The 11,939-nt window shown below is 37.0% G+C and overlaps 1 protein-coding gene across 1 annotated transcript; it reads right to left on the bottom strand.

Annotated features, from left to right (window-relative positions):
• Window positions 1-9,266: 9,266 nt before the first annotated feature.
• Window positions 9,267-10,076, bottom strand: LOC137248164 (cyclin-dependent kinase 8-like). Its single transcript, XM_067779026.1, has 2 exons — window positions 9,577-10,076; window positions 9,267-9,511 (listed from the first exon to the last, which is right to left on the bottom strand). Exons 1-2 carry the CDS (start codon window positions 9,676-9,678, stop codon window positions 9,368-9,370), a joined length of 246 nt encoding a protein of 81 aa, XP_067635127.1. The 5' UTR covers window positions 9,679-10,076; the 3' UTR covers window positions 9,267-9,367.
• Between the last annotated feature and the right edge of the window lie 1,863 nt (window positions 10,077-11,939).

The raw sequence follows: 11,939 nt of genomic DNA, 5'->3' as shown, positions 1-11,939 counted from the left end.
TTACGCAAACACTTAATACAGGAACATAAGAAATCAGTGGATGAAAGAACATCTTTTCTATGTTTAGAATGTGGTGAACAATTTAGAAAAAGTACAAGTTTACGTGTACATGTTTATGAAAAGTTTGCTCATTGTACACCACAAGATTTGAACGGAAAGATCTTGGGGGTATGGTTACACCTATGTGGCATCTACAAGCTATTTATAATGACTAGTATGGAATGAATCCGGATATGGAAGAAAACGGAGGTGACGAAATGAATCACCATGCTTCTTTGGATTCTGGTGATACTCCTGACATGCTTCCTAATTTCGCTACGTCTGATCTTACTATACCTACCAAACTAATATGACTCTGCAAACTGATGAGCAACACTACCAGCGCAGGAAAAATAAGAACTTCAAAACAAGGTTTCGGAAAGGGCACGACTATGAATAGACGTTAATGTATTTATATAGTTTATAAATATAAAAATTCACATATGTAAAGTTCACTAGAGTAATAAGGGAATAATTTAAATTGTAAAAAAAAAACATTGTATATATGAATTATTTATAATTAAATATTATCTGAACATAAATGACGCGTTTCATTCATGGAAAAAGCGATTTGTCAGAAGGTAACCGGTCCGGGTAACCGATAGGCCAGTTACCCGTGTTGTTGTTGCATATGTTTTGGTTAGCGATAACGAAAACATACCTAATGAGGTAACTTAAAAATGTAAATAAAATCGAGCGAGAAGGAATGTCGAAAACACAATAGGTAAGAGCGAGAAAGCGAGTCACACGTACACTATTTTGAGAGAGCGCATGCGTTACCTTTTTCCCGAAAGCAATGTAAAAGTCATTAAGACGATAATTGGTGACCAACTTATTGGTAACGATTAAGTAATCGATTAGGTAACGGGTACCTGTCTTGTAGGGTAATTATCCCTACAAGCCGGAGGTAACTAGTTCACCCACACATTCAAAGCTTTTTTCGCTCTCCACTAACACATCGACGTTTCTTGCTGTCATCGAAATGACAGCGTCATCTTAATAAGACAATTTATTAATTATTCCGGGAAATATTTTAAAATGATGAAAAACTATAATGTGGTAATTAAACTAAAAAAGTGTTTGTGCTACGGGCTTTTAGGTGTGACGTGTGTTAGCTGTTTAGGCACTTCTAAATTAACCTGGCGCATTAACTAGAGGCAGCCAAGTCCTCTTGCCACCAATTGGAATTGGAAGATTCGATGGTAATAGTCAGGCATGCTTAACCAACGAAACGATATCATTTCGTTACGATAATCAACGTTAATAAACGAAACGAAGTCATTTCGTTTCGTTTATTAACGTTAAGATCGTCAAATTAACGAAATGATTTCGTTTCGTTTTCTGCCATATCAAAACGAAATCAAATCGTTTATGTTGATTATTAATTTCAAACTATGCTGGCAAAGCTGATTGATGGCGGAGTCATTAAAGGTGAAGGCATTAGCCAAGCTGATTGCAACTTTTCTGATGAATTTTGACAGTACGAACATTTCTCAGAGTATTTTTGACATTACCACCAACGAATTACACAAACAAATTACATAGAGTTTGTGTGTGTATGTGCGCTCGTTGTTGCCACCTTACGGCTTCACCATGGCTATAGCATTGCCAGCACAATTCAAACATAAAGTATCACGTTTTCGTTAACGTTTTTAACGTTAACGAAAGCTTTTCGTTTCGGTTAAAAACGAGATACAATTTATCTTGATAATTTCTTTATCGATAATATTTCGAAGTGTTTCAACGGAAACGGTGGAAATTTTTTGATAAACGATTAGCTTAACGTTAAGGTGCATCCCTGGTAATAGTCTAGTTGAGTGGTCGACTGCTAATACGCGACGCAAAAATTCGAGAGTGGTACCCAGAGACGCGTTTCGGCCCCAGGATCTCGAATCCGGTGGCGGAAAACCTCTATCTCTGATACTTTTCGAGATATTTGCGAAAAACCCCCCAAAAATGCCCTATCTTTAAACCCCACTTATACACTCACTGCGCACTGATCACTCACTTCACCACTTTTAATCATTTTATTAACATGTTTTCTCTTTTTTTTTATAAAACATTCAACCAAAATAGTTTTATTTTTATTATTTTCTTTGTTTTATAGCACAATAAACTTATGTTCCACCAAAATATTTGCGATGAAAAACTGCCAACTTTGCCACTGGATTCTGCTTTTAGTTCCATTTATTACACCCGCTTACACTATGCGCTTTAAAAACAAGTTCCACAAATATACCACGGAATCTTACCTCATGTCTACACTCGCCATCGTCATTCCGGTTTTTGTTATTTTACGTAAAACTACTAAAGGATCACGAAAAATATTGAAAAGGCAACGCAAGATCGAAAAGTAATGCTGAAAACATCTATTTTTAACATTCTCAAGAAAAAAATTTTATTTCAATAAATTATTGTCAACCACTATAAAACCACGTTAAATTATATAAGTTACATAAATTACACGTTTGTTTTATTTATTCTGAAAAATGGGTTTTATACCTATGATGGTATTTCATCATTACCTAGAGCTCAGCGCCTCTTACTCAACTGTCACATAAGGATAGAAATACTTCACTTGGTATTTTATTACCAAATATATATGGGTACTCGTAGCATACTTGGTAGACTTAGTTGATTTGAGAACTGTCATGCTTGGCATTGTGGATAAAACAAGTCTGATATCCTATCCGTAAACTCCCTGACAGGGTGATCAAGATGGCTACCTTTTAGTGATTTTAACAGCAAGTTCAATATGGCGGCGCATATCTTCAGCGGGTGATAGAAAGAGATGCAGAATGAGACCATGATAGTAAATTAAAAATCAGTTGATCGGTTCTATTTGTAATTTTGACGTCTATGCAGAAGTTATCACACTTGTCTAATCCACAATGATGCTTGGTAGGCTTAAGTTGATTTGACAACTGTCAGATAAGTTCCGTTTAATGATGTTTGAATGTGATTGATAACTCAAGTCATTTTGCTTTTCAAAAATAAAAATTTCTTTTGGAAAAATAAACATTAATTTTTTTTTTTATTTACTGGACTTTGGAGCTATTGCTTTAATGGCTGGTAAGGCTGCCTAAAGTAATCCTCGCGTTCTAATGAACAGTGATACAGATCCCGATAGAAATTTAACATACAAATGCAACAACAATGTGATTATTATTGCATTTGCATATTAAATTTTTATCGAGATACTCTTTATTGGAATGCAGGGAATATATTTAAGTACGTGAATACTTATTAATCTTTAATTAACAGATTAGAAAATGGAAACGGAAACAAGGAGAAACGAAGAGGACGAGGCACTTATTGATTTTGTGCGAAAGCATGAGTGGCTCTACAATGTCAAATCAGCTATGTATAGGAATACCCAATCCAAGAATAGACTGTGCAAATAAATTGATTATTTCGTATAGGTCGGCCTCTAGTTGATTCTCGGATTGAGATACAAATTATAGAGTAGCCTATTTTGGACCAAGTTAAACGGACTTGACCAGATTTCATAAAAATTCTTGAAGTGGTTTCCGCGATCACCGGCGCGAGTTTTCCATAAATATAACACGGTGAAGTGCATTAAGATATGTTGACTTTTATAAACATAAACAATATTGGACAGTCAAAAATAATGACGGATATAATTTGACAAAGAATAATTACGTTAACCTGACTTTACAAGAAAGCGGTACCGCTTTCCTAGGGAATCAAGCCTTTAATGTGAATTACCAAAATATGTCGTACTGTAAAGCGCCGCTACTGCTACATGTCGTGCAGCGTAATGGGCTTACCTTAAGAAATGACTTCTTCGTGGTTAACGTTAACCACTTTGCTCACCATTTTGCTAACCAATTTTTACGTAAAAAAAACTAGTTAGTGGTGAGTTTTTTCGTCTATGCTTTGGTCATCATTCGTTGACAGCTTGTATTCAAATTGGAGTGTCAAGTTGCCTTTTAACAGCTTTTTACTATTAATTTGAATTAAATCACCGCAACGACTGCATGGTAAGTTCTAAGAATATTTTTGGTAATTGTCTAGTTGAGGGGTCGACTGCTAATACGCTACCAAAAATATAGAGAGAGGTGTCAAAAGACGCGTATTAATCTCGAGAACAATAATCCGGTGGCGGAAAAGAAAAATTTTACATATGTCCGGAGATATTTGCAGTTGAAGTTGGCGATTTTCATGTGGTTGTTGTTGTGTTCGTACCCACCAAAAAATTGTGCATCACCGTGGCGGTAGCCACGGTTATACCACACACCTGGACTTGGCATTGCGTAGCCCAGGGTTATTTTTTAAAAGCGCTGCCGAAGGCCGCCAACGCAGAAATACCATTCCTAATTAATACGCGTCTTTTGACACCTCACTCGAAATTTTTGGTAGCGTATTAGCAGTCGACCCCTCAACTAGACTATTACCCGGAGGTACCCGCGGGTCTTTTTTCGGGTTTTCGTTAATATCTTTTGAACGAGTTAAAATTTTTATTTTCCGCCTTCGGATTATTAATGCTAATGTCAAGACGCGTCGTTTGACACCTCTCTCGATATTTTTGGTAGCGTATTAGCTGTCGACCCCTCAACTAGACTTTTACCACATTTTTATAAATATAAAACTAATTTTGTTTTTTTTTGCCAATTTACTGCATTTTATACCATTTTTGTGAAGTTTTGGTAAGTTTGAAATTTCATTTTCTACTTTTATTATTATACAATAGTTAAGTTGAAAATTTTCATGTGGCCGCCAAAACAGAAAAGTTTCTGTGTAAATACTGTAGATCCCACCGGAAAATAAAAATTTTATCTCTACCCCTGTTCTAAATATTATCAAGTGTTTCGACGACTAACCACGTTAGCAAAGATATTGTCTACTCGTATAGGGTCTTTTAAATACATCTTAATCTTAATCTAGTATCTAATACTGTTTTCACACAGAAACTTAATGATCTCATTTCACCTGCTAATGAAATCGTAAATTTTTTGCTTTCACACAGAAGTAACTGCTGGATTAGTATGAAGGATGAGACAGACAATCATGGCGGAACGATACAAGGTGGGAGCATGGTGACATACCTACAAACAAAAAAAATTCCATGTACTTGTAAATTCGAAGGACAAATGTCAAAATCGTACTGCGCCGGTAGTTGATGTATCAAATCAAATAAAAAAGGTTATAATCAGCTGTTCGATGCGGCCACCTTGTATCGTTCCGCCATGTAGACAATGACATTTGCTTTGAAAACTAAGAAGCGGAAACGGAAGAGGAACGCTGCAAACAGAGTTGCATTGTGCTTTTGACTTCAATAGGCATTCGATTAGCTACTAATGAAATAATAATAGATTCGAATTTTGTAGGGAAGATTGAGCTCAATAAGCGTCTTAATGTAGAAAATTGCCTTTATTATTCAATAAGCCGTCTGTGTGAAATTAGTATTAATGTAGAAAATTGCCTTTATTATTCAATAAGCCGTCTGTGTGAAAATAGTATAAGCTTATTTAATATCTAATCAAATATCTAATCTAATCCGTCTTGGTCATTTCGGGGCTTTTTCTCGACTAATACGGGATCATTTGGGGACCTTTCGGCATTATTTCTGGATGGTTCTCGGGGTCCGTCCGGGATCCCGTCAAGGTCATGTCGGGACTATTAGGGGATCATTGGAGGACCTTTCCGGCATCATTTCTGGATAGTTTTCGGGATCCGTCCGAGATCGCGACGGGGTCATTTCCGGATCATTTGTGGTACCTAGCGGCATCATTTCTGGATGGTTTTCGGTATCCGTCCGGTATCCCGTCGGGGTCATTTCGGGACTTTTTCGGGGCTAATACGGGATCATTTGGGGACCCTTCCGGCATCACTTCTGCATGGATTTTGGGATCTGTACGGGGACCCATCAGGGTAATTTCGGGACTTTTTCTGGATTATTTCGGGATCATTTGGGGACCCCTTAGGGGTCATTCTATGACTTTCTGTATTATTTCGGGATCATTTGGGGACCCTTCCGGCATCAATTATTGATCATTTGCCGGATCCATCAGGGTCATTTCGGGACCATGTTGGGATCATTTGGGAACCCTTCCGAGGTCATTTCTGGATCCGTACAGGATGCCGGAGGAGTAATTTTGCGATTTTTTTTTTTTACTTTTTCGGGATAGTTTTGGAACCCTTCCGGGATCACATCTGGATACGTGCGGGATCCCATCGGAGCCATTTTCGGACTATTTCGGGACCATTTTATGACCCTTCCGGAATCATTTCTCTATGGTTGTCGCGATCTTGATAATTTAGGAGCACTTCCTGGATGGTTTTTGAGATTCGTCCGGAAGCCCGTCAGGGTAATTTCGGAACTTTTTCGGGATCACTTTGGTACCCTTCAGGGAACATTTCTGTGTGGTTCTCTGGATAAGTCTAGAATCGTGTCGTTGTCATTTCGGGTTTTTTTGGGACTATTACGGGAACTTTTGGAGACCCTTCCGGGGCGTTTCTGGATGGCTTTCGGTATCCGTCCGCGATAGCGTCGGGATAATTTCCTGGCTTTTTCTGGATAATTTCGGGAACATATCAGGTTATCAGCTCATTTAGTTCTCTTTTTTACTCAATTACAAAAATAAAATGCATTAGATAGAAAAAAATTTTTAAGTAGATAACTTGATAAGCAGGCTAACGTGAATAGCACATATATCTCATTTTCTCCTTGCGGACGGGGCCGCGGGTAAAGGCTAGTATATTATAAATGGGAAAGTTTGGATGTTTGTCCAGACGTTTGTCTTTGTGACTCATTTCGGAATTTTTTGGCGTCCCTTCCGGCATCATTTCTGGATGGTTTTCGGAATCCATTCGGGATCCCGTCGTTGTCATTTCGGGACTTTTTCGTGATTTTTTGGGGTCCCTTCCGGCATCATTTCTGGATAATTTTCGGATCCGTCCGGGATCCCGTCGGTGCCATTTCGGGGCTATTTGGGGTATCTTCCGGCACCGTTTCTGGATTAAGGACCTTTCGAAACGGGTAGTTCAGCACATATACCTTTTTAAATTATGAGCTTTTATGGCCATGGATTTGCTGCAAATTAAAAAAAAAAAATAAATGTAAGGCGCGATAACCTCCGAAGAGATCTAAGGCCGAGCTTCTCTTCCAATTTGCGTCGTGCTCCTCTTGATTTTTCCCTACAAATTGGCCGGACGGGACCTACATGTTTTATGCCGACTCCGAACGGCATCTGCAAGGCAGATGAGTTTTCACTGATAGCTTTTCATGGCAGAAATACAATCGGAGCGCTTGCCAGACACTGCCGAGGGGCGACCCCGCTTAGAAAAATTTTCTTCTAATTGAAAAATCTTATTTCTAAAATTTTTGATGTTGCTTTGCCCAGGAGTTGAACCCAGGGCATACGGCGTGATAGGCGGAGCAGAGCTACCATCACACCACGGTGGCCGCAATTTAGTACTTTTTTTACTATATTACAAAAATAAAATATATTAAACAAAACAAATTGCTTGATAAGCAGGCTAACGTGAATAGCCCATATATTTTTTCAAAATTTTCTAATTAAAAAACTTGGAAATTTTCTTTCTAGATTTAAGGATCCTCGCCACAAATGTATTAAGTTGTTCTATTTAATAAACAAAATGTTTGTTTGTTTTCGATAAACTGTTTACAAAAAATTTTAAAATCAAAGTTCATCAACATTATGTAACATACACATACAAGGACATATAAATAAAATATTGAAAACAATAATTGATGTTTTTGCTTATTTTTTAAATTTAATTTTTCATCGAAATGTTGTCTAATGATATTTATTAGAAATTTTTATTTCTTTATTCGAATAATATAATTCTCTTAATAAATAAAATGAAATTAAAATACCTTAAATTACTATTCGAATACGTTATTCGAAAATAAAGATTTTTGGTAAATTTACTTTTTTTTTTTAGAATAATGGACTGCCAATTGTGCCAATTTACGCGGTCATCGTTTATGGAATAGAATGACGAGGACTTGGACGATTTTTTGGTGGCGCATGGCGTATTGGCTGGGGCCATGGCATGCGGCCAGTGCTCCAACCCATGTAGACTGGTAGACGACATGTGGGTATGCACTCGGCAGAGGACCATGACCACAACCACCAATAAAAAACGTAAGGTCGTTTGCTCTTTTAAACAGAGCCGAAAAGCCAACACCTTCTTTTCGGGTGCCAGGCTCAGCACAAGAACCATTTGCAAGCTTGTGGAGCTTTTTATAACGTCGCCCTACCCGAAGGTAAACGCAATAATGGAAGACCTTAGTATATCAAAGCAAAGCTGCAGTGACTGGGTAAGCTTCATTAGAGATGTGTTGGTAGACTGGAGCATACACAACGGGGATAGTACGATAGGCGGTCCCGGAAAAACCGTGGAAATAGACGAGGCCAAAATGGGCCGCAGAAAGTACAATCGCGGCCGAATGATAGAGGGCCAATGGGTGTTTGGTGGCATAGAGAGAGGGTCTCGCTAAATGTTTGTCTCGGCTGTCGCAGACAGGACCAGGGAAACACTTCTCCAGGTTATTAAGGAAAAAATAGCGCCTGGAACTACTATAATAAGCGATTGCTGGAAAGCATATGATAGCCTGGAGGAGCATGGGTACACCCATTTTTCGGTGAATCACTCCCAAAATTTTGTTGACCCGGTGACTGGTGCCCACACCCAAAACATCGAACGGAACTGGCGGGAATTCCGGTCCTCTATTCCCGATTATGGCCGAACAGATACAAATTTCGACGGTTACATAGCGGAATTTCTATTCAATAGAAAGAATACCAATATGGGGGACCGCATTCACTATTTATTCAAACACATCGGGGTTGTGTATGCTCCAAGCGGCTCTTAAGGTGCTAGGAATTCCCGCCGCGGTCATGGTCCCTAAGCTGACCAACGCAACCTTAGCATGGTGAGTAAAAAGTATATATGTAAAAAAAGATGTCAAATTTATTATTCTTTCAGATATATGCAGACATTTATTGGTCCTTTCGAGAGGTCGCAAAAGGCCCTTATCAGGGCCACCAAAAAATTAACAAAGAGATTAAATTTAACTAATTGATATTACTTTCGTCCTTTCGGGACGTCATAAGAGGCCCTTATCAGGGCCACCAAAAAATAAAAAAAAGAGAAAAAATTTATTTTTAATAACTGATCTAAAATTTTATTTTTTCTTGAGCGAACACGGTCACGAGAAATCCTGAACTCCCTCCATTATGTGGAGTACTCTCAGCTCACTGTGTAAATGGTGTTCTGTGGACATAAGAAGACAGCCCGTGCATAAGATTTGTTTATGATAATGAAAATAGTTATATTAATAAATAATAAAAGCACCACCAGCGCTACTTTGATTTTCAATGATAATAGGATTTGGCATCTGATCGGGATCTAAACGGCGTTGGGCTTGAGCATACTGTTGCGGCTGTTGATACATACCAATACCAGGTGCAGGTGGTTGCTAAAGAAAATAATATAAAAAAAATCATCAGCAATATTTGAAATATATTAGTTGTATTAGCATACATTATAACCAGGACGTCCGGGTATTGGAGGTTGACCCGGCATGGGTGGCCGACTGGGCATTGGCGCCTGTCGAGGTTGTGTTGGTGGCATAATTTGACCCATGTAACCGCGCTGCCCAAGGCAGGTTCTATGTACTTCCTAGAGTTCCTAGCAGGAATGTAATATATTTGTAATTTTTCCATATTCAAACGTTTCTCGTTTTCGAGATTTTTTACAATTTTCTAGTTTTCCTAAAAAAGAGATGGAACAAATTTATTTGAGTTTCAGAAATTAATAAATAAACATAAAGGCAGTACAAGAGTTTTGTGCATTTGATATTGGAAACGTAGCAATAGCAATTATAAGCTATGGATTGTGAGCAGCTTTTTTCATTTCAAAATTTTTTTTTCACATTTTGTTTTGTATTGGCAGGTGCTGATTTGCTATTCAATGTTGAAAAAATAAACTACGGTTTTTGATGTAGCGTATTTCCCATGACGTAGCAAATGCATATCCATATAATTTTTTGTCGTTTTGTGTAAAAGTACTATACCAGTTTGCAAATACTATGATGCTAGACCATTTGCACAAAGTCCTGACCTCCCCTATAGTAAAATAGCATGGTAACAAACGAATGATCTTTATAAAGTATTGGAAACATAATATGTACATACAAAACTTGCAAGTCTTTCTGTTTGCAACTGTAATAAATGTATTCCTATATAATTATTTAAGCTAAAATTGTATGTATTACGTTTTTACAAAATTTTTGTTTTTGTAATAAATACTTCCTTACGTACTAGCCACTTGCCGTTGATGAATATTTTAGGGATTTCGCGACATCTTTTTCCATATTTGGTGCGGGGACACCACTATTTCGGCGTCAAGTCATACTAGACTGTTTTATTGATATTTGCTAGCAATATATATTTCCGACCATGTTATATGATTGTGGAACTCCGTGTATTAGCCTTTGTGTTCTAATTGTTTAATGACTTCCAGTTTGTCTTATATAACTGCGCTGACATTCGGTGGCAAGCTTGTGTACGATGTGTCCCCCAAATGCATTCTCTAAATTTGGGTTGGTTCTAAGTTTTCGCAGTGAATATGTTCGTGTTGTATATATTGTGATTAATCATCACTTTTGAGTGTACATATGTACCTGTTTTTTATATACATTATTTGCAGCTATGTTGTATGCTATATAAATAAATAAATAAATCGTGTCAAGTTTCGGCATCAACGAAATTTTTTCGCGCATTTTCTTTCATCGACTCAACGCATTCGAGGCTACCATCAGTTATAAGCACGTGACGCACATCGCTGCATTGCACTGGTATCATCCCACAGAAACCGGTACCAGCGCTTAACTCTAATACACATTTTCCCTTTTACTATATACGTATTATGTGCAAGATAATCAGCTAAGGCAATCGATGCTTGCCAACTAATTAGCCCCGTGGTGCTTTCTGCTACGAAGCTTTTGAATTCACGCAAGGTAAGTGACACGTCCAGCGCTGATTGTTGGAAATGTTTGTAAGCGTATTTTAGCAGTTGATTCAGCTATTTCGTTAGTTCTATTTGTAGCGTGTTTTTGTTCCTCTTTTTAAAATTATTCATGTTCGCGTTCTAACTTCTTATAATCAAATGTAAGAGTTTCTATTTGTGTTTCTAAGGCTCGTTTTTCCATGTTAATAACGTCTCTCTTTTTAACTTCACCCGTCATTTCATTGATTTGCAATTTTAGGCGTTCATTTTCAGTATATAACTCCGTATTTTGTTGTTTCTCTCGATTTAAACTTTTAGTGGAATCGCCATGCTGTTGAAGAGATAAAATTTTAATTAAAAAATGTATATCATTCATTCAAAAAAAGTTCTGCCAAAGTAAAAAATTGTATTTAAAAAAATATTTAGCAAAGTTCTATGTTTAACGAAAATACAACAAAGTATAACTGCAACAAAAGATTTAGAATTTATTTGTCTTCTAATTAATTAATAAATTTCAGTAGCTACTTGTATGTATGTATGTATGTATGTATTTATTTGAAAATTTGTTCCTAGCACAACAATTTTGACAAATTATTTAACAGTGCTAGTCATGAATAGCATGAGCTATAAAAATTTAACATTTATAATAATAATAAATTAGATTAATCAAATTAAATTAAATATAACGGATAATAGTGAAATATTTATGTATGTAAATGTAAATCTTAAAACTAAAGAAAAGTAATTAATAAATATTAGAAGACAGCAGTAGTGATGATAACCTTTGGCTGGTTATAGATCGAATAGTATTTAACAAATAAAGGAAGAAGACACAGAGAAAGGAAAAGGACTTAGAAATGAACATTTTAACAACAACAATTTGTGATCCAGTTTAA

Source organism: Eurosta solidaginis, chromosome 4, assembly GCF_040869045.1.
Source record: "Eurosta solidaginis isolate ZX-2024a chromosome 4, ASM4086904v1, whole genome shotgun sequence".
Classification (NCBI taxonomy): Eukaryota; Metazoa; Arthropoda; class Insecta; order Diptera; family Tephritidae; genus Eurosta; species Eurosta solidaginis.
Note: the sequence above shows the minus strand (reverse complement) of the source record. Positions and strands in the feature narration are given on the sequence as shown.

What these genes read in the sequence shown, in the direction of transcription:
- LOC137248164 (XM_067779026.1), bottom strand. Translation starts at nt 9,678, where the DNA reads ATGGGTCAAATTATGCCACCAACACAACCTCGACAGGCGCCAATGCCC. An exon ending in CCGGACGTCCTGGTTATAAT is followed by an intron (nt 9,512 to 9,576) that starts GTATGCTAATAC and finishes TATTTTCTTTAG; the next exon opens with CAACCACCTGCACCTGGTAT.